The sequence below is a fragment of the Vulpes lagopus genome, unplaced genomic scaffold (genome assembly GCF_018345385.1).
Source record: "Vulpes lagopus strain Blue_001 unplaced genomic scaffold, ASM1834538v1 ctg45_4, whole genome shotgun sequence".
NCBI lineage: Eukaryota > Metazoa > Chordata > Mammalia > Carnivora > Canidae > Vulpes > Vulpes lagopus.
This window is the reverse complement of record NW_024570839.1, coordinates 18,075-40,530: the sequence shown is the minus strand read 5'-3', so window position 1 is coordinate 40,530 and position 22,456 is coordinate 18,075. Positions and strand designations below refer to the sequence as shown.

Sequence of the window (22,456 nt, the reverse complement as noted above, 5' to 3'; positions counted from 1 at the left end):
GCCAAATAAAAGATTGCAGAGAGCTTAGAACTCCTGCACTAAGTCTAGACTATTAAGGGTTTGAGGTTAAGTTAATGTGTCCCTGGCTTCAGGCAGAAGCAATCCCAGTCCTCCTAGGAGAAAAGCATCCTCCATTTAGACATATATACATTTCTCACAAATTAAGATCAAGTCATAGCATACAACAAAAGATCACCATACATACAGGGAGGCAAAGCAACAATGGACAAAGCTATAAAAAATAGCTGACAGGGAAACCTGGGTGGCTCAGCGGTTTAAGCACCTGCCTTCGGCCCAGGGGTGATCCTGGAGTCCCAGGATCCAGTCCCACATCAGGCTCCCTGCATGGAGCCTGCTTCTCCCTCTGCCTGTGTCTCTGCCTCTCTCCGTGTGTCTCTCATGAATAAATAAATGAAATCTCAAAAAAAAAAAAAAAAAAAAGCTGACAAAACATTTAAAACCATCCCCCAGCAAGGGCTGTTGACATTAAAATTACTGGAGAGACATTAAAGAACATGAAATATTTGAAGAAATAAAATATGGAATTGCAAAGACAAGCTCGTAAAATAAACTATTTGAACTGAATCTACAAAACTGAAACATCTCAGATCTTTACTGATACTGCAGCTCTTACTTTCCAAATGGCCAAAATACCAAAATGCCTATTGTATTTAAGGATTAAAAACTGTTTATAAAGCCTTCATTCTTGAAGATAATATTCTATGACCAAATACATGAGCCTTTTCTGAACTTAATGTTCTTCATTTAAGATATTATTTATTTATTTGAGAGAAAGAGAGAATAAGCGGTGGGGAGGGGCAGAGGGAGACAGAAAGAAACAGACTACCCGCCCCACTGAGCAGGGAGCCCAATGCGGAGCTCGATCCCAGGACCCTGGGATCATGACCTGAGCCGAAGGCAGACGCTTAGACTGTCCCACCCAGGTGCCCCAAAGTTCTTCATTTTTCATTTAACTTTTCACAGCCATGTTGAGAGTAAAAATAAATATATTCTCTCTGTTCAAGTATTTCTACATAAGGGATTCAAAAAGGCTAAACAGGGCAGCCCGGGTGGCTCGGCGGTTTAGTGCCGCCTTTGGCCCAGGGTGTGATCCTGGAGACCTGGGATCAAGTCCCATGTCGGGCTCCCTGCGTGGAGCCTGCTTCTCTCTCTGCCTATGTCTGTACCTCTCTCTGTCTCTCTCTGTGTCTCTCATGAATAAATAAATAAAATCTTTTTAAAAAAATTTTTTAAAAAGGCTAAACATTTTTTGAAGTAATAAAATATGGAATTGGTCTCTCCAAGGTCAGCAATGATTAAATTTTTTTGCTATACACCTTTATTCATTATTTTCTAATCAAAAGTTGCCAAATATTTTTACATTTATAAACCAATATGCTTTCACAGCATATCTTGTGTGTGTGTGTATATATACATATTTATATTATATATATAAATATTTATATTTATTTATATTTATATATATAAAGATAAGTATTTCACTCTTGCTGCTCACTTTCTAACTGACAACTGCAGAACAGAATTCTTCCCAACCCTCTTGGAATCAGCTACTGAATATCTCATAAAGACCCAGAATCTTTTTCTTGTTTTGCTGTAATACTGCCACCAACAGCAGCTAACATTTATTCAGTATTTACTGTGGAGCCAGCCTTGAGGTGTTTCATTTGTTATTTTTATCCTATGCAATAGACACTAAAAGCATCTACTACCAGTCCCATTTTATAGATGAGGAAACTGCTGCAAAGAGAGATCAGATAACTTGCCCATCATAATCATGGAGCTCATAATCATGGAGCTGCCATTCAAGAGCAAGAATAAAAACTTTGACCCACAATGGCTCAACTAGTCTGAAGACAAGCCGTACAGCCAAACAATGAGCCAGAAAGTCAACTCTAAAAAGCCTAGTTTTATATAATCAAGGAGGGAAAAACTTCCCTCTATCTCCAATAACTGGAAAGGAAGGTTAGTAATTTGGTGATTATGCTTTTTACTTTTTTTTTTTTTAAGAGCTACCTGTCAAGAAGATGATTTAGAAACACTGCCTTAGGCCAAGAGCAGGACTAATACATTTACTTAAAGATCTTCATTCTCTTAAAAAAAAATCACAGAAATAATAAACAGAATTCTCACATTTATTTTACACATTTACACATGGCCCTTGCAGAAAATCCTAACAGGAACCAGAACCGTATGAAGCCTTGTTCTCCTTTAAAAATGATCAAATGTCTCCATATTTAATAAAACAGTAAAATCCCATACTCAGATCCTGACAAGTTACTTTTCATTTGGGATATTAAAAACAATAGTACTTACTAATGTATTCATACTTTCCAGATTAAACAAGCCCTAGTCTTACTCAACTCTTTAAATTGTATTATACTGCAACGTAACACAGTATTTAAAATCTTTGCATCCTATAATAAACTTTTATGACAGGGCATGCCTAAGTACTTAGTACCTATTTTCATCTTCTTTACTACTTATTACTAACTCCAGGAAAATCTCAATTTAGATAATCTGTCTCTTCTAGTTCTTCTATAGAAATTCTATCTATCTTTCCTTCTGTGTCTCCCAATTGTTTGTCTTTTCCACCTTGCTTCATTTCTCTCCCTGCAATTTCTCACTTAAAGCAATTTTAGATTTAATACACTCTCATAACTCTTGGCAGAGGGCTGGAACTCTTGAGTTTCCCTCTAATTATTCATAAATAAAAATAGGCAAAGGCATTTCCAATGATCTCATCTTCATTCTTCACAGAGTAAAATTGTGGATCATATACATAGGCTCAACATTATTCCTTCAATGAAAATGGAAGAACAATATATTTCCAGAATATTAAACTACATTTTCTCACTACAGAACATCTGGAAATCAAACTTACTTATAAATCTGCAAATAAGAGAAAACCATTATATAATCTTGGTTATATCTTTCTCTAAAAAGAAATATTTTAAATTAGAATGTAATTAAAATCAGACTCTTGTTTTAGTTGCTCTGATTCTGTTCCAGTGACCCCAGAAGCCCACTGACAGGTAGTGACTCACTTTGAGGAACCCATTCTAGGAGGCTGATATGTGGGAACAGCTCCCCAACCTCCCCAGTTCAGCCAGACTAGTCCCTCTCTGCCCATGGTCAAATGAATGATTTACAACGGGAATGCTACACAATGCTAGAAACCCAATGTGGGCATTTCAAGATCTTCAGGATACATCTTTTTTAAATTTTTATTTAAATTCAATTTAGTAACATATAGGGTATTATTAATTTCAAGAATAGAATTTAGTGATTCATCAGTTGCATATAACACCCAGTGCTCATTACATCAAGTGCCCTCTTTAATGTCCATCACCTAATGACCCCATTCCCTCACGCATCTCCCCTCCAGCAGCCCTCAGTTTGTCTCCTATAGATATGAGTCTCTTATGGTTTGCCTCCACCTGTTTTCATCCTAATTTATTTTTCCTTCCCTTCCCTTATGTTCATCTATTTTGTTTCTTAAATTTCACATGTGAGTGAAATCATATGGTATTTGTCTTTGTCTGACTATTTCGCTTAACATGTCTACTTCCATCCATGTCGTTGCAAATGGCAAGATTTCATTCCTTTTGATGGCTGAGTAATATAAATACCACTTCTTCTTTATCCATTCATCTGTCAATGTACTTCTGGGCTCTTTCCATATTTTGGCTATTGTGGATACTGCTGCTATAAATATTGGGGTGCATGTGCCCCTTCAAATCACTATGTTTGTATCTTTTGGATAAATACCTAGAAGTGCAATTGCTGGGTCATGGGGTAGTTCTATTTTTAACTTTTTGAGGATCCTCCATACTGTTTTCTAGAGTACCAATATGTATTCCCACCAACTGATAAGAGTGTTCCCCTTTCTCCACATCCTTGCCAACATCTGTTCTTTCCTGAGTCGTTAATTTTAGCCATTCCAACTAGTGTGAGGTGGTATCTCACTGTGGTTTCGATTTGTATTTCCCTGACGCCAAGTGATGCTGAGCATTTTTTCATTGTCTATTAGCCATTTGTAGGTCTTCTTTGGAGAAATGTCTGTTCATGTCTTCTGTCCATTTCTTTGCTGGAATTTTTGTTTTGTTTTGTTTTGGACGTTGAGTCTGATAAGTTCTTTATATATTTTGGATACAAGTCCTTTATCTGATATATCATTTGTGAATATTTACTCCCATTCCACAGGGTGCCTTTTAATTTTGTTGATGGTTTCCTTTGCCGTGCAAAAAGCTGTTTATCCTGATGAAAACCCAATAGTTCATTTTTGCTTTTTTTCCCCTTGCCTCTAGAGACAGGTCTAGCAAGAAGCTGCTGCAGCCAAGGTCACAGAGATTGCTGCCTCTATTCTTCTCTACAGGATTTTGATGGATTCCTATCTCACATTTAGATCTTTCAACCATTTTGAGTTTATCTTTGTGTCTGGTGTAAGAGAATGGTCCAATTTCATTCTTCTGCACATGGCTGTCCAATTTTCTCAACACCAATTGTTGAAGAGACTGTCTTTTTTCCATTAAATATTCTTTCCTGCTTTGTGGAAGATTAATTGACTATAGAGCTGAGGGCCCACTTCTGGGTTCTACATTCCATTGATCTATGTGTCTGTTTTTGTGCCAATATTGTACTGTCTTGATGACCACAACTTTGTATTACGGCTTGAAGTCCTGAATTGTGATGCCTCCAGCTTTGCTTTTTTCTCTCAACATGATTTTGGTTATTTGGAGTCTATCTATTCTTGTTCTATACACATTTTAGGTTTGTTCCACCTCTGTGCAAAATGCTGATGGTATTTTGATAGGGATTTCATTGAATGTGTACATTGCTCTGGGTAGCACAGACATTTTCACAATATTTATTCTTCCAATTCATGAGCATGGAATGTTTTTCCATTTCTTTGTGTCTTCCTCAATTTTTTTTCGTAAGTTTTCTATAGTTTTCAGAGTACAGATCTTTTACCTCTTTAGTTAGGTTAACTTCTAGATATCTAATGGTTTTTAGTGCAATCGTTAATGAGATCAATTTCTTTATTTTTTTCTGCTGCTTCATTGTTAATGTATAGAAATGCAACTGGCTTCTCTGCATTGATTTTATATTCTGCAACTTTGCTGAATTCCTATATCAGTTCTAGCAATTTTCAGGTTTGGGTTATCTAGATAGAGTATCATGTCGTCTGCAAAAAGTGAAAGTTTGATTTTTTCACCAATCTGGATGCCTTTTATTTCTTTTTGCTGTCTGATTGCTGAGGCTAGGACTTCTAGTACTATGTTGAACAGCAGTGGTGAGAGTGGGCATCCCTGTCCTATTCCTGACCTTAGGAAAAAAGCTCTCAGTTTTTCCCCATTAAAGATGATATTCACTGTGGGTCTTTCACATGTGGCTTTTTTGATGTTGAGGTGTGTTCCTCTACCCCTACATGGTGGAGGGTTTTTTATTAAGAATGCTGTATTTTGTCAAATGCCTTTTCTGTATCAATTGAAAGCATCGTATGGTTCTTGTCCTTACTTTTATTAATGTGGCATATCACACTGATTTGCAGATGTTGAACTGCCCTTGCAACTCAGGAATAAATCCCACTTGATCAATGTACTGTTGGATCCTATTAGCTAGTACTTTGATGAGAATTTTTGCATCCATGTTCATCAGGGATACTGGTCTGTAATTCTCCTTTCTAGTGGGGTCTTTGTCTGGTTTTGAGATCAAGGCAATGCTGGCCTCATAGAATGAGAATGTTTTCCTTCCAGTTCTATTTTCTGGAACAGTTTCAGAAGAACAGGTATTAATTCTTCTTTAAATGGTTGGTAGAATTCCCCTGGGAAGCTATCTGGCCCTGGACTCTTGTTTGTTGGAAGATTTTTGATTATTGATTCAATTTCTTTGCTGGACATGGGTCTGTTCAGCTTTTCTAGTTCTTCCTGTTTCAGTTTTGGTACTTTACATGTCTCTAGGAATTTACCAATTTCTTCCAGACTGCCTAATTTGTTGGCATATAATTGCTTATGATATTCTCTTATAATCATTTGTATTTCCCTGGCATTGGTTGTGATCTTTTCTCTTTCATTCATGATTTTATTTATTTGGGTCCTTTCTCTTTTCTTTTTGGTAAGTCTGGCTAGGGGTTTATCAATCTTATTAATTCTTTCAAAGAACCAGCTCCTAGTTTCGTTCATCTGTTCTACCATTTTTTTATTTTTATATCATTGATTTCTGCTCTAATCTTTATATTTCTCTTCTCCTGCTAGATTTAGGCTTTATTTGCTGTTCTTTCTCCAGCTCCTTTAGGTATAAGGTTAGGTTGTATATTTGAGACTTTTCTTGCTCCTTGAGGAAGGCCTGTGTTGCTATATACTTCCCTCTTGGGACCACCTCTGCAGCATCTATCTCGGAGTATACACAGTAACCTTGGTTTATTCACTCACCATTAAATTATGAACATTTTCCTAACACCTATTCTATTGTATATATTACTTCATGTCTATAACAGTTTGTATTGTTATTTTCATCTGTAACATACACATTGTTTTACATTCTTTACTATAATTTTTTCAAACACTGGAAAATAATTTTGAGAAACACTGACCCATATTTCTAAAACAGATTCTAGAAGCAGAGGTGTGGATCAATAGTTCCTTTTCCACAGTAGAATTACATGAATCCATTCTTTATAAAATCCCTCTTTAAAAAAAAAAAAAAAAAAAAAAACCTGCTTCCATGTCTTTAAAAGCCATAATAAAGATGAAATCTAGATTAGATTCATCTTCATTTTTTTTTAAATGGGAACGAATGGAGCCAAAGTAGGAATGGAGTTTCAAATGGACATGCCTTATCAAGGTATTTTATAAAACTGCAGGCAAGGCCAGGGCTGCCATGGGAACAGAAGAAGCTTGTTTCTGAAGATACTAAATACCCAGTGAAGATCCTGGAAGATATTAACCAAAGAGAGGAAGAGGTCTAGAGTACAGAACTTAGTTCAAAATTCTAATCATCCTTTCTGGTAACAGTGTAGAGTAGAAAGAAAATGGGGAAAGGAGCCTCAACTCTACCAGTTAAGTAGGTGTAATCTTGGATAAATACTATTTCACCCTAAGGTTCTTCATCTAAAAATGCTGGCTGCATCAGATGATTTCCATGACTCCTTCTAGGTGAAATCATCAATGATTTTATGATCACCAAATTCAGCAATAAAACTCTGGTTTTTCACCTCTGGGCTTCATGTTCTTACCCCTTCAGTAATTCCTATTGCTGCTTCACTAATACTTTCCCAATAGATATCTGCCCTTCTGAGCCTACTGATCATCTAGTACCCACAGAATGCTTAGCATCTTCATCCCTCAAAGTGGTTCATATGTCTAATGGCCACTATACCTTAATTCTCACCATAATCTCAGGGATCACATCCACCCTCAGGAAGCTTATTTCTTTTTAATCTTAAGGTACATAGTACTCATGCCAACCTTGGGGAACCTAGTTTCCACTATATATGTTATTTATCCCTTGGGCAGACCCTTCAACTAACTAGTAGTAAGCACCTTACACTGGCAAAGATCTGCTATCCTGACACTTCTCACACTTCCACAAACCACTCAGCTGCATGGGACTCTCACTCTATTTGCTGATTTATAAATTTTGCACTGTACTGAATATGTAAGTAAAGTATACTTTAATTGTGAAGTTTAACAGTTGAGACATAAAGAAAAGACTTAAAGAAAAATGACTGATTCTATCCAAATCCTATCCAACTCAAAAATCATTTCCAAAATAAGATAAGACAGTTTTTCCCACAAACACGGCTGAGATCAGTAGCTACTATGTCAAGTGCCAGCCTAGTCTGCTCTGGGGCAATTGTGTTCCTCAGAAAGTTCTTCCAGAGACAAAACTGATGTTCCCACAGTTCCACCTAACCCTCTCACATGCAATACACTTGAGGGCAGCGGCTGTGTATGCTGAGGTCACCCTGCATCTGGGCTTTAACTTTCTTCTATCGTCAGTTTTTGTATAATCCTGACATGCTTGTCTGGCAATAGCTCTCTAAAAAGATACTTCCCAGAACTGATGGAACATTCTAGATGCAATATGACTACTGAATTGAAAGTATTATCACCTCTCCTGTCTGGGTGGCATAAGATGGGATCATGCAGGCTAAGACTTCATTTACTGAAGATCAGCCATAATATGCTGGCAGATAATGAGTTTTGATTAACTAGAAACCTTCTTTCACAAAACTAAAATATGAAAGCCACAATCCTATAAGCCAGTATCTCTCTCTGCACCAAAACTCTGGAAAGATAACATTTTACCTTGGATGTAAAAAATACACACATAGTGTGTTCTTCTGACTTCAAATTATTTATTTCAAGATAAATGATATACTGACATGATACAAATACAAAATGGAAAGAAACTGTTAGTCACTCAGTTTAAACCATTTAAACTCATTTGGAAACCCCTCAGCCTTAGATAAATTTGTTGTCCAAGTGCACCACCTGGTGGATAAATGTATTTAAGCTCCCCCATTGTGAGAAGAAAAAATATATATATCATTATATGGCTAAAGATGCCATTAAAAATAAAATCTTAGTATGTAAAGATTCCCATGCTTTAGCCAAAAGATTTCTCATACAGAGACTCTTGACAAAAATATAATACCAAAAGAAATCTAGAGCTCATAAAACTTCATTATCAAAGAATCCAGTTCACCTTCTTGAAGAAATGTTGCTCATGATGAAATAAACATTTTTAATCTGGGAGGAACCTCAGAGAACAGGTAATTCAATCACTTCCCTTTACAGAAGAAAACTCTAAGGCAAAGACAGAGCTTTCCTGAAATTCACAGCTAGGAATAGCAGGCTAAGTAAGTAAATAGGTCAAATATTCTAGTTTAATATGGCCTTCTATTCCAAGATGCTATGCAGGAAAGGCAGGAAATGAAGTAGCCAATGTCTGTGGCAAAGTGCCATTCTCTTGCATTGACAATAATCTGGCCACCTCACTGTGGACTGTTGCCTACCCCCACACTGACCTCTGTGAGATCAGGAGTTGTCATACCCTCCTGGCCTCCAGAGCCTGCATGCAACTCTCTTCATTCTATTAGATTCATGTTTCCCTCCTGTACCCAATAAAACCATCCTACCAATAAATATAAGACAAATAAAATAAATATTAAATCACCCTGAAGAACATCTAACATTGGAAAGAGTTCACCATGTGTTAAAATGGGAAAGGAAAAAAAACACCGAATATGTTCACTATGATATCGTATCTGTAAAAAATACAAACAAGTAAACACAGTTCTCAAGCATTAAGTAGAGAAAAAATATTGAAAAGAGGGATCCCTGGGTGGCGCAGCGGTTTAGCGCCTGCCTTTGGCCCAGGGTGTGATCCTGGAGACCCGGGATCGAGTCCCACATCGGGCTTCCGGTGCATGGAGCCTGCTTCTCCCCCTGCCTGTGTCTCTGCCTCTCTCTCTCTCTCTCTGTGCGTGACTATCATAAAAAATAATAATAATAATATTCAAAAGAAATACACTAAATGTTTTTGGCAACTAGTGTCTCTGAATGCCAGGATTATAAGTGATTGCAATTTTTTTCTCTTATATGATGCTTTCTACCTTTATTTTATTTTATTTTATTTTATTTTATTTTTATTTATGATAGTCACAGAGAGAGAGAGAGAGAGGCAGAGACACAGGCGGAGGGAGAAGCAGGCTCCATGCACCGGGAGCCTGATGTGGAATTCGATCCCGGGTCTCCAGGATCGCGCCCTGGGCCAAAGGCAGGCGCCAAACTGCTGCGCCACCCAGGGATCCCCTCTACATTTATTTTTAACATTAATATCAACAAAAAGATACTTTTACCTAAAACCTTTATATATTTATACTCACAGATGATAAAGAAAACGGGCAAAAGAAATCGGAAAAGGGCCCCAAACACACATCCATTCACCCAATACATAAAATAGCAGGAGGAAAAAATTTCCCCAGCTCTGAAGAAGAAATATACCGTATAAGATGCTATATTTTTGTCTTAAGGCTTACCACAATTTTCTAAAATGTTTTGAATTTTCTACCAATTCTATATTAAGAAATACCTGGGGTGGCCTGGGTGGCTCAACGGTTTAGTGCCACCTTCGGTCCCGGGCCTGACCCTGGGGACCCGGGACCGAGTCCCACGTCGGGCTTCCTGCATGGAGCCTGCTTCTCCCTCTGCCTGCGTCTCTGCCTCTCTCTCTCTCTCTCTCTCTCTCTCTCTATATATATATATATATATATATATATATATATATATATATGTCTCTCATGAATAAATAAATAAAATCTTTAAAAAAGAAAAAAAAAGAAAGAAAGAAATACCTGGATGACTAACAAACCTTAGAAATATAATTTCTTTAAAATATTTTATATATTTTGAGACTTAAGGACGTGAGTTCACACCCTAAGTCTGTGTTCTACTTGTAAAATTTTGCCTGAGTTATATGACAAAATATATGCGATGATGTTCCCCCAAAGAACTCCATGGCTTCCAGGTTAAGAACCATCATTGTCTCCTAATGTGATTAGGTCTTTGAAGTATATATCAGAAACACAGTTACCTGAAGGTCAGTAACAAGAATGGAACACCGTTATTTTGTCTCAAGATCCCTGCATCATCTATATAGACTGAAGTCAGAGAAGGAATTTTTGCTAAATATCTTTTTAAGATTTTATTTATTTATTTGACAGAGAAAGCATGAGCAGGGGGGAGGGTGAGAGGGAGAGGGAGAAGCAGGCTCTCCACTGAGCAGAGAGCCCAACTCAGGACTAAATCCCAGGACCCTGGGATCATGACCTGAGTCAAAGACAGACGCCCAACCAACTGTCTCTAGAGAGACTAGGGGAGCCAGGCACCCCTTTAGCTAATATCTTAAGGTCACAGTTTTCAAGTGCTGTCTGGGGACCACTGGGAAACATCCACATCCCATTAAGGTCTGTGGCATCAAAACTTCATAATTATACCAACACAGTATTTGCCTTTTCACTCTCATTGTGACTCTCATTCTCATTTCATGAGATGAGGGTCAAGTTTTCTAGAGGCTACCTAACATCACCACACTAAATGTAGATGCAAGTATATGAATCCAGAGAGCTTATATTATGCTAGATGTTAGAGTTTTGAAAAATATAAAATAATGCTACTACCTCTTTCACCAAATTTCTTGTTTTGGAAAGTATAATCATTTTTAATAAAAATATGTTATTATATAATGGATTATTCTTAATGAATTAAATACTGTTAAATATTCTCAGTTTTAATTTCTAATAAAATAAACAAGGATAGATATAACCTACACAAAGAAAAGCTATTTAAGGTCCACAATAAACTATCAGAAGTATAAAGGAGACCTGAGACCAAAATTTTGAAAACCACTGCCTCAGAGTATTAGTGTTCAGAAAAACACATACTGGGGAGGATTACTCTAACCCATCCTTCTTCTTCCTCTTCAAAGTACTTTCCAAACCTCTTGCTGTGATCAGTCCATCTTACAGACCATTATCTGATCACAGTTCCTAAAGCATGATTCTGATCCTATCATTTCCCTACTAAAATAATCTCAAACAGTTCAAGACCTACAGAGTGATAACCAAAAATATACAAGAAACTCCATGATTTGTCCTCACACTATTTTTTAAAAGTCATATACTCATCAATTGTACAACTATTCCAATGCATTATGAGCAGCAGACACTATGATAGGGGCTAGGACTGGAGAGTCTATGAGAAATTAAACTTGCCATCACTGGACTAAAAGTCTACTGAGGAAGAAATATTCACACAAATACAGGTATCCATAATTTTCTACACTTATTTTCCAAATATGCTATAGGCATTTTTTTTTTTTAGATTTTATTTATTAATGAGAGACACACAGAGAGAGAGAGAGAGGCAGAGACACAGGCAGAGGGAGAAGCAGGCTCCATGCAGGGAGCCTGACACGGGACTCAATCCTGGGTCTCCAGGATCAGGCCCTGGGCTGAAGGCATCGTTAAACTGCTGAGCCACCCGTGCCACCCGCATATATATTTTTTACCCAAAATTCACTATCCACATCAAAAACTCTCTATAATGACAATGAATGTCCTCCAACAGAATCATTTTGGTTGTATACAAATCCAGGTAAGGGAATGTGGATAACAGTTCAGTTGTATCTCAACTGTTCTCCCTAAAAGATTATGCCAATTATGCCTTGTGCCCATATTAAATGTCCTGAGCATCAATGCTATCATCATCCCATCATTATTAATGAAAATATCTTCTGAGAAAGTAGAAATGCCAAACTAAAAAATAAGTGAGCATAAGAAACTTAGAAAAGCCCAGACATCAGAAAGAGTTGGGAGTGATAGTGCATACTGAGGGTAGGAAGCACATTAGGCATGATCTCAACATGTCCTTATCTACTAAACATAGCAGTGTTAGAAATTTTAACTGTAGCTAATTAAGCCAATACAATATTTGAGAAACTAGAGAAACTCCTTGTACAGTGGGCTGACCGCCACTCTCAGTGTAGGAGACCACTAAGTACCAGGCTGATAGAGGAGTGGGTAGCAGACACCTTCAAAGCTCTGGAAGCAGCTGCAAGTGGGGGAAGAACATGATTTGGTGAGGAACTGAATTTCAAAGCACGTCTGAGAAATTCATGAACACTGACAGCACAAGCTGTAGGTCACAGGTGAAGCAGTTTCCCTTCACACTGACATGAGCTATCTTCCTCCAGTGAACTGCAGAGAACTACCATTAAAAATGGTGGCACACAAAGGAAATTGTCCATCTTAATGTTAAATCATCATAGGTTTATATCAGAACAAAGAAGCACCTGGATGTAAAGCATCCAAAGAAAGCTAACTTGCTCTTAAGTGAGAACTATAACAATGTGGATAAGCTAAGGTCCTTGCTGGTACACCACTCTGATATCAGCTCAAAGGGGCCACTGTAACTGCACTGCCTGTGATGATATGAGACATTAGAATCGGAAAACCTGGGCAAAGGAGGAAGTGGATGAGGTTTAGGGACAAAGCCATATGTCACCATTCAACAAAGGGAAAATCTTGCAAAGAGGACTCTTTTAAAAACAGACAATATTCTTGGGGATCCTTCTAGTGTCACAAATTATGAAGATAATATAGCCAGCTTACACAAAGCATACAGAACTTCATTTTAAACCTCTATTTAATGAACCATTACCATCATTAAGACAATTACCATTATACTATATGATAGGTGTTGCTAGAAACATAGCCCTAAATAGCACAGAACACAAGCCTGACTGTCTTGCTCTCACTGTCCTAGTATAATTAATGTTGATACCTGTGCTTCACTCTCACACACAACAAGGAGATGCATTTTGTCTTCAAAGGTCTATGGAAGTACACTTGGCTATTGGCTATCGCAGATATGTTCTAGTTTCTGCCTTTCCTACAGATACCTGTTGACTTTCATGTCCCTTAGCGAAGTTGAATCATCCCACACAGTTACAAGATATTTTCTCCCTGTTCCTCTTCTCTCTTTATATCTTTTCTTCTTTGTGTGTTTGTTTTCTGAAGAAACTCTCATACTTATTTTAACAGAAAGCTAACTTTTTAAATGTATAGTTAGCAAAGGCTAGATAAAACTTTCTTTATAATGGACAAGCCCTTAGTAAAGTATAACAACAAAAATTCAGATCTTAGGACTCTTAAGCTTATGTTACTGTTACCAAGGAGTCATCTACGGCCACCCAAGCACACAAGTTGCTCTATTTCAAAGTTCAGGAAGATCTTAAATTACAGAAAGTTCCTGACATAACTAAACACCTCAATTTCATTGTCTCAAGGTATCAGTGTAGTCAATATATATGAATCTCATTCTCCTGAGAACATTCAGAATTTTATTTATATACCATCAATCTAAAAAGGTTTTTGAGCATCCTTCCCCGAGTACATAATTATTCTTCTGTATTAGGGGTCGGCAGACTTTTTCTGCAAAAGGCCAGACAATAAATATTTCAGCTTTTGTAGGCCATACAATATCTATCACAATTACTTAACTCTGCCACTGTAGAATAAGAAAGCCATAATACATAATACATCTGCCTTTGATAGTCTTAGTATTTCAATTTAAAAAATAGTAACTTGCTTAAATCATTTGACTGTTACTACTGCCACAAGCTACTGCCCATGGTACAGACTGATATCCTTTAGTATATCGTAAGGAAATCAAACTCTGAAAGAAGCAGCAGAATGAAAGAGGAGCCAAGACTCATGCCTTGGGATCTCTAAGCCCTTCTCCCTTTACTATTAGGGCTGACTATTCTCAACAAGTCCTTCATGAACACCCTCGCCCCTAATTCCTGCGTTGAATCCAAACCTGTTCATCACTAAAATGGTGCCTCCTTTGCCACTGAAAGAGATTTGCCTGGTGCTGCAAGACAAACATCAGAGCAGGAGGGGCCACTATAGCCACCACAGGTCTGGCCCATACCCACAGCCCTGTCTCTACTTTGGGGCAAATCCCTTCCCCTTGGATCCCAATATTCCAGGTCAGTCTCACCCTCCTCAAGAAGGTGCTCAGAGAAAAGCCTCAGAATTCAGTAAAAATACAGAGACTGGTCTTACCCTCAAATTTGCCTAGCTCCTGCCCCATCCTCCTTTCTGCCTCCTTTACCTGACTTAAACTTACTCATCTAGGCCAAGTTCAGATGTCCTCTCTCCTCCAGCAAGTGTTCCTTCAGTGCCAGTGCTTTAAGTGTCTCTTCTCCAGGCTCCCTAGAACCCTACACTTGCCTTTATGGCCAAGCTCATTACACTTTATTTCCCTCTAAGCGTACAGAATTACTTAAGAATGAGGATTCTTATTCATCTCTGTACCTTGCACAAACTGTTTCTCTTATGTCTGCACACCCTCTCCAAAAACTCCCAGTCTCACCAAAAAAAGTTATAGTTTTTCATTCTACCAAATTTAAAGGAAATTGCCATAACTAGAAATTAGAAGGAGAAATGAACTACAATTTGATGACTGTAATTCCTTCCAAACTAATGCCATTAACCATACCAAACCAGTTCCCAATACAATTTAATTTTTTTATTTTTATTAATAAATTTATTTTTTATTGGTGTTCAATTTGCCAACATACAGAATAACACCTAGTGCTCATCCTGTCAAGTGCCCCTCTCAGTGACCGTCACCCATTCACCCCCACCTCCCGCCCTCCTCCCCTTCCCCCACCCCTAGTTCATTTCCCAGAGTTAGGAGTCTTTATGTTCTGTCTCCCTTTCTGATATTTCCTACCCATTTCTTCTCCCTTCCCTTCTATTCCCTTTCACTATTATTTATATTCCCCAAATGAATGAGGCCATATAATGTTTGTCCTTCTCCAAATGACTTACTTCACTCAGCATAATACCCTCCAGTTCCATCCACGTTGAAGCAAATGGTGGGTATTTGTCATTTCTAATGGCTGAGTAATATTCCATTGCCCAATACAATTTAAATATTGAGCCAAACAGTTAAACAATTCAAGGGCACAACAGGAAAGAGCAAAACAATACATGAGCTTTTTCAATGCACATTCATTGTGATGATTTCAAATGCTGTTGACAATTGTGGGTTATTAGTACACTCACTCTTCATCACTTTCTTTAATGTACTCTTTCTCCTGTTACTCTCCATCTACCTCAGGGGGCAAAAACAAGTTGTTTTCACTTGTTTGAATTAAGGTGTCGTGACTGTGATTGGTTTTGTTTACCAGTAGCAGTTTACAACATCTCTCTTATCTCTCTTTATGCTACAAAAGCTTTTAAAATGTCAGCTCCGAAAGATGAATGGATAAAGAAGATGTGGTTTATGTATACAATGGAATATTACTCAGCAATTAGAAACGACAAATACCCACCATTTGCTTCAACGTGGATGGAACTGGAGGGTATTATGCTGAGTGAAATAAGTCAATCGGAGAAGGACAAACAGTGTATGTTCTCATTCATTTGGGGAATATGAATAATAGTGAAAGGGAATATAAAGGAAGGGAAAAGAAATGTTGGGAAATATCAGGAAGGGAGACAGAACATAAAGACTCCTAACTCGGGGAAACGAACTAGGGGTGGTGGAAGGGGAGGAGGGCGGGTGTTGGAGGGGAATGGGTGACGGGCACTGAGGTGGACACTTGACGGGATGAGCACTGGGTGTTTCTCTGTATGTTGGTAAATTGAACACCAATAAAAATTAATTTAAATAAATAAATAAATAAATAAATAAATAAATAAAATAAAATAAAATGTCAGCTCAACTCTGGAGCTACTAAATGTTTCTACAGAGCCTACACAAATTCCATAAAACACTATGCCTTGTAGGTCCTACCAAAATGACAGATTGCTGACTTCAGAATGTGGAAATGATGATGATGCTTTAAAACTGCATGTTTACAAACCAGTGGATTTTCTTCATTGGATTTTAATAACTAAAGTTACTCAAATCTGAAGTCTAAAGTCAATGTTCCCTTGAAGCAATGCCAATGTATAACTGGTTTTCAAATACAAGCACTAAGTTGATAAGCAAAGCAAACAAAAGTCCATCAGCCTCTTCTATGCCATCAATAATTACTGTATTTTACTATCAAATATGGAAGGCTAGTTCAGGACACATTTATATTAATTGTTCTGGAAACTGTTCTAAATATGCTGCTCCTAACTCTTAATTATATATGCAAAAAGGAACAAAGACATGAACAATCCCAAAGGATGGTTTAAAAAAAATAACTTAAACTGAGTTTTATTTTATTTTAGAACACTAAGACATACAACCTCTCAGCCCAGAATCTAGATGACTCCTCAGCTCAATTTTCCTCCTAGAAGCCTGAAAACTTGCAAGTATACCACACAGAAGAAACCAGAGAGATGGCACAAAATAAACCATCAGCTCAGGGGAACTTTGTACTTGACAACAACCTAGTTTACACATTTCTACAACTATGAGATTAACAATACACAATTGCTTCCTTAAAGCTGGTATGAAGATAGAAGTACCTGGCAGCCTCTCAACTAGCCTAGTATCTCCCTAGGTCCCAAGCATAAAATGCCAACAGAATTTACTCTACCTTACCCATTCCAATGGAAATCCCACAAAAGTGGTTTAAGACAAGATGCCATATTCTGTAAGGAAGCCTGTTAATGGCACTCATTTCTCCAAATATAAGTAACCAGAACATGTAAAAACAGATTTGTTATTGGGGCACCTGGGTGGTGTAGTCAATTGAGTGCCTGGCTCTTGCTTTGGGCTCAGGTTGTGGTCTCAGGGTCATGAGATCAAGCCCCCATGTCAGGTTCCATGCCCAGCACAGAGTCTGCTTAAGTTTCTCTCTCCCTCTCCCTGTGCCACCCCCTACCCTCCCACTTCCTCTCTCCCCCTCCCTCTCTATAATAAGTCTTAAAAAAAAAAAAAAGAAAGAAATGCATCTAGAAAAGTTTAAATTGTGCCACTACCACATATCCAGAATGTATAAAAAACTGTAAATCAGTATGAAAAGCATGATACAAAAGAAAAATATTCAAGAGGCTTAAAAAGGCATCTCAAGAAAAGGGAAAATCCAAACAGCCAATGAACATAAGGGAAAAAAAATCATAATGCAATTTAAAACCACACACCCAGCAGAATGGCTAAATTTAAAAAAATGACAATACCAAGTATTAGGCAGGATACAGAGCAATGGGAATTCAAAAACACTGCTACTGAAGGTACAAACTGAAAAAGGTTTTCTTCTAAAGCTAATCATGTGCATACCCTATAACCACTACTAGGCAAACACCCAATATAAACATATGCTTCCATGCCCAGATAAATATATGCAGAATATTCATAAGAGTGTTGTGCATAAAAGCTAAAACTAGAAGCAACCAACATGATGGTTAGCAGAACAATAAATACAATGTGTAAGAGTCATACAATAGAATAACATACAGTAAAGAAAATGAATTAACTATAGCTACAGTACAGAAAAAGCTTAGAGGGCAGCCCCGGTGGGTCAGTGGTTTTAGCACTGCCTTCAGCCCAGGGCCTGATCCTGGAGATCCAGGATCAAGTCCCACGTCAGGCTCCCTGCATGAAGCCTGCTTCTCCCTCTGCCTGTGTCTCTGCTTCTCTCTCTCGCTGTGTCTCTCATGAATAAATAAATAAAATCTTAAAAAAAAAAAAAAAAAAGAAAAGGCTTAGAAATGTTTATAAGACATGAAAGAATCCAGACATAAAAGGATACACACTGAATGATTCTTCTAGTTATACAAAATTCGGAAAGAGGATATAATGAACTATATCTTTAAAGAAAAGAAGGAAATGATTTCCATAAAGTCAGAATAGTAATTATCTTTGGAGAAAAAAAGGGGAGACCATGTTCAGTGAAGGAGGTATGTAGGTGAACTTCAGGGTGCTAGTAAACTTTGAGATCAGTGATGATACACAGATGTTTACCTTGCAATAATTTATGCAGCTTTAAGTTGTTTTATGCATTTTCCAGCTTGCTTTATATTTCAAAACAAAAGAAGTTTAAAAATACTATAATAATAGATTCAGGCAAAGATTATCAATGCATATACAGTCAATGGATGAAAGGCTGTTAGGATACAGAATAGTCGTCTAGTCTCTAACCATCACCCTATAAAGCAGTTATTAATTATAAAGAAAAATCCTTGACTACATCATTCAGACTGGGGGAAAAAATCAATCTATATATATTATTAACAAAAGTAGGATCCTATGACTATGATCTGTATGTTAAGTGATATACAAATGTTATATTGCCTTGTTATTAAAACAGATATACTGAAATAATTAAAGGAGAATTATCATAATGTCTGCAACCTACTTTCAAATGTTACAGCAGAGAAATAGAGAAAGAGACAGACAATGGCAAGGCAACGGAAAAATGAATGAAATAAGGCAAATATTAACAACTGGTGAATCTAGGTGAAGAGTAACCAAGTATTCACTGCACTACTTCAATCTTTCAGTAAAACATTTCCCAAAATAAAACAATGAGAGAGGGAAATAAAAGGTTTCAAAAAGGAAGAATAACAACAGCAACAAAAGACATGTATTAGGAGGAGGCAAAAAGAACTGGATTAGTTCCAGTGTATTATGGTCTTATGAAAAATAACTAGAAAGACTATAATATGTACTTTTTAAAAAAGAGAAAACTCGGGGTGCCTGGGTGGCTCAGGTCCTGAGATCTAGTCCCCATCACTAACACCACCTCCCAAAGGTTCCAGGCTCAGTAGAGAATCTGCCTAGGATTCTCTCTCCCTCTCCCTCCCCTCCTAGCCCCCTAGCATGCATGTATGCATTCTCTCTCTAAAATTAATAAATCTTTTTAAAAATTTAGATTAAAAATAGAAAATTTTTCACAATTTGCAGAAAAAAGGAGAATAAGTCTGTTCAAATATAACTTTTTAAATGACTAAAGGAAAGCTACTAGAAGAATGTGTATTAAAATACCGTTTTTGGGGCAGCCCCAGTGGCGCAGCGGTTTAGCGCCGCCTGCAGCCCGGGGTGTGATCCTGGAGACCCAGGATCGAGTCCCACATCGGGCTTCCTGCATGGAGCCTGCTTCTCCCTCTGCCTGTGTCTCTGCCTCTCTCTTCGCTCTCTCTGAATGAATAAAGAAATAAATCTTTAAAAAAAAAAAATACCGTTTTTGCCTTCAGGTGGTAGTATTATGGATAGTACTTCGTGTTTTCCAAAATATATATTACTGTTGACCAATTTCAGTTATTTGTACCATTAGCTGGTTTCTTTTTTTTTTTTTTTTTTTAAGATTTTATTTACTTATTCATCACACACACACACACACACACACACACACACACAGAGGCAGAGACACAGGCAGAGGGAGAAGAAGCAAGCTCCATGCAGGGAGCCCAATGTGGGACTCGATCCCAGGTCTCCAGGATCAGGCCCTGGACTGAAGGCAGCGCTAAACTGCTGAGCCACCCGGGCTGCCCTCCATTAGCTGGTTTCAATCTGAAAAATACCAGGAGCAGAAATCCTACTGATGTATTATTTCCTCTTATCCTATGAGGAATTACAGATCACACAAAGTACTACTTCTCAAGTACCTAAAATGGTAACAAAAATAGGAAATGTGCCCTTTACAAAACCCATTACAGTATAAATATACCTCATCATATATGCTCCCATTAATGTCTGCGCCATAGATAGGTGCCACAAAAGTTAAGTTCTTCCAGTACTTGCGCTCCAAATCTTCATAATCCAAGTATCTTGGAGTACAATATCTGCAAAAGGTAAATGAAAAGAGCACAAATCAATATGATGATTACAAGATTTTCCCCACCCATATGACTTAAATCATATTCTAAAAATTTTATCAAAATGAAAACAATGCAACTTATGTTGTCCTCATCTTATCAAATCTAACAATTAATATACAAATGTATTTTTCATGGATCTCTGGATACCCTTAAGATTCCTAAATAATTCTATATAATAACTTCATATTTTTAACTAGTAAGGAAAATACTCTGATGAAAGTATCCAATATAGAAGAGTTAAAAACTCATTATCTCTCAAAATGTTTTCTAAAATCTTCACCCAATTATATTATACTAGTAAATTTTACAGACTTACATGAAAAAGACAAAACATCTAGAAAAATTGACCAAAAAAAAAAAAAAAAACAATTTCACTAAAAATCCAAGAAAGCAAAACCAAAATAAGATACTTTGCAACCATTAGATTGGCAAACACAATATATTAATGGTAGGAAAGAATGAGACTTCCCTTACACAGCTGCAGTGAAAGTATAAAGTAGTACAAACTTCTCAGAGTATAATGTAAATATCAAAACCTTTAAAAAATGTGTATCTTCAACCCTAAAATCCAACTCTGGAAATTCAATCTAACAATGCAGAGATGTACACAATGAAACATGAGCTAGGATGTTTGCTGCAACATTAACTGAAAACTCAAACTTAATGTTGTCCAACAAAGGCTTAGTTAAATAAAATACAAAATACAAAATAAGATAGATCTTTCTATATATTAACATTAATATCTTTCCATAGTGAATTAAGCATGTTATAGAATGGTGAATATATTAGGATAATATTATATAAAAATATCTGTAATTGTACACATTGTCAAAAAGAAATATATACTATATTATTAATGATTAATTTTCACATTGAAATTACAAAAGGCATTTACTTCTCCATATTATTTGGATTGTGAACAAATAATCTTATATTAATACATACACCAAAAAATATCAGTATTTCTACGTGAAAAAAATCAACAAAGTAATGAAAGTCTTTTTAGCAGTAAAAAGAGTATTTAGTAGCAGCAATCCCTATAAAGCCAACTGACATTTTATTTTAGATTTAATAGCTGTAGAACAATCAAAATCAATGCCCAAATCAATGTCCAAATGCCCAAAATAGTTAGTTACCCAAGCAGTATGCAAGCATACTAAATTAACAACTGTATTTTAAATATAGAATAATTTGCCGATTTATCTAAAACATTAGATAGCCAAAAATAAAAAGAAGAGGCATGAAAGCATCATTAACTCCACTATATTCCACCACTTTGATTAGTAGGTTCCAAAAGTAATAAGAATTCTAGGCAAGCTAACCACAGGTCAGTCTCAGGTGACAGATAAAAAAAAAGATAACGGAGATACGGTTTATTATGACTTAGAGATATTTGTTGGATTTTGGATACTAAAGGACTAAATTGTCTTTCACTATAATAGACCTAAACAATCTATCACTATATACTACTCAATCATGATCAATTTTTAACAATCTATAACTCTAAAAAAGAAACACGGTTCAGTGTTGGCTACTGAGGTTAAATTATAAGATCTGTGAATATTTGAAACAATGATTCTAAACTTGAGAAAAGTGACCAGTTCACTCTGTTGGTGCCCAATTCTAAAGAAGCCTAGCTACAGATTCCTACCCTAATGGACTGTCAAACAATCACAGCTGTCTCACAAATTCAGTATCAATTTGCTCAAAAGCAATCCAACCATTCCTTTTTTCCAGAACCATTTATTCACTGTATTACAATTATTAAAAGATGAGTCTCCAGGACCAGCCTGCCTACCATGTATAAGCTATGTAACCCTGGGCAGTTGACTGAATTTCTCTGGACCTCAGTTATTCCTCGATAAAAAAGGAATAATAACAGTTGAGTTATTGTGAGGACTCCAGCACATAATTATGTAAAGCACACAGCTTCAAGCCTAGAAGAAAATATAGATCAATAATGTAATACAAGAGAGCATATTACTCACCTCTATAAAGCTTTAGAGTAGAACTATGTTGGAGGTCTCTAGATTTTCTCCAGATTAAGTTGTGTTACTAACCAAATGAGCATGTTATCCTGTCTACTGTTTACACCAAGCA

At 36.9% G+C, this 22,456-nt stretch overlaps 1 protein-coding gene across 2 annotated transcripts in view; it reads right to left on the bottom strand.

Annotated features, from left to right (window-relative positions):
- The window catches only part of LOC121483885 (lysine-specific demethylase 4C), a 238,541-nt gene that overhangs the window by 203,637 nt on the left and 12,448 nt on the right, over window positions 1–22,456 (bottom strand). For both annotated transcript variants that reach the window (XM_041742383.1, XM_041742384.1), the window contains exon 3: window positions 20,206–20,320. In XM_041742383.1, the coding sequence (XP_041598317.1) occupies window positions 20,206–20,320 (115 nt within the window). The remainder of the gene's footprint in view (window positions 1–20,205; window positions 20,321–22,456) is intronic.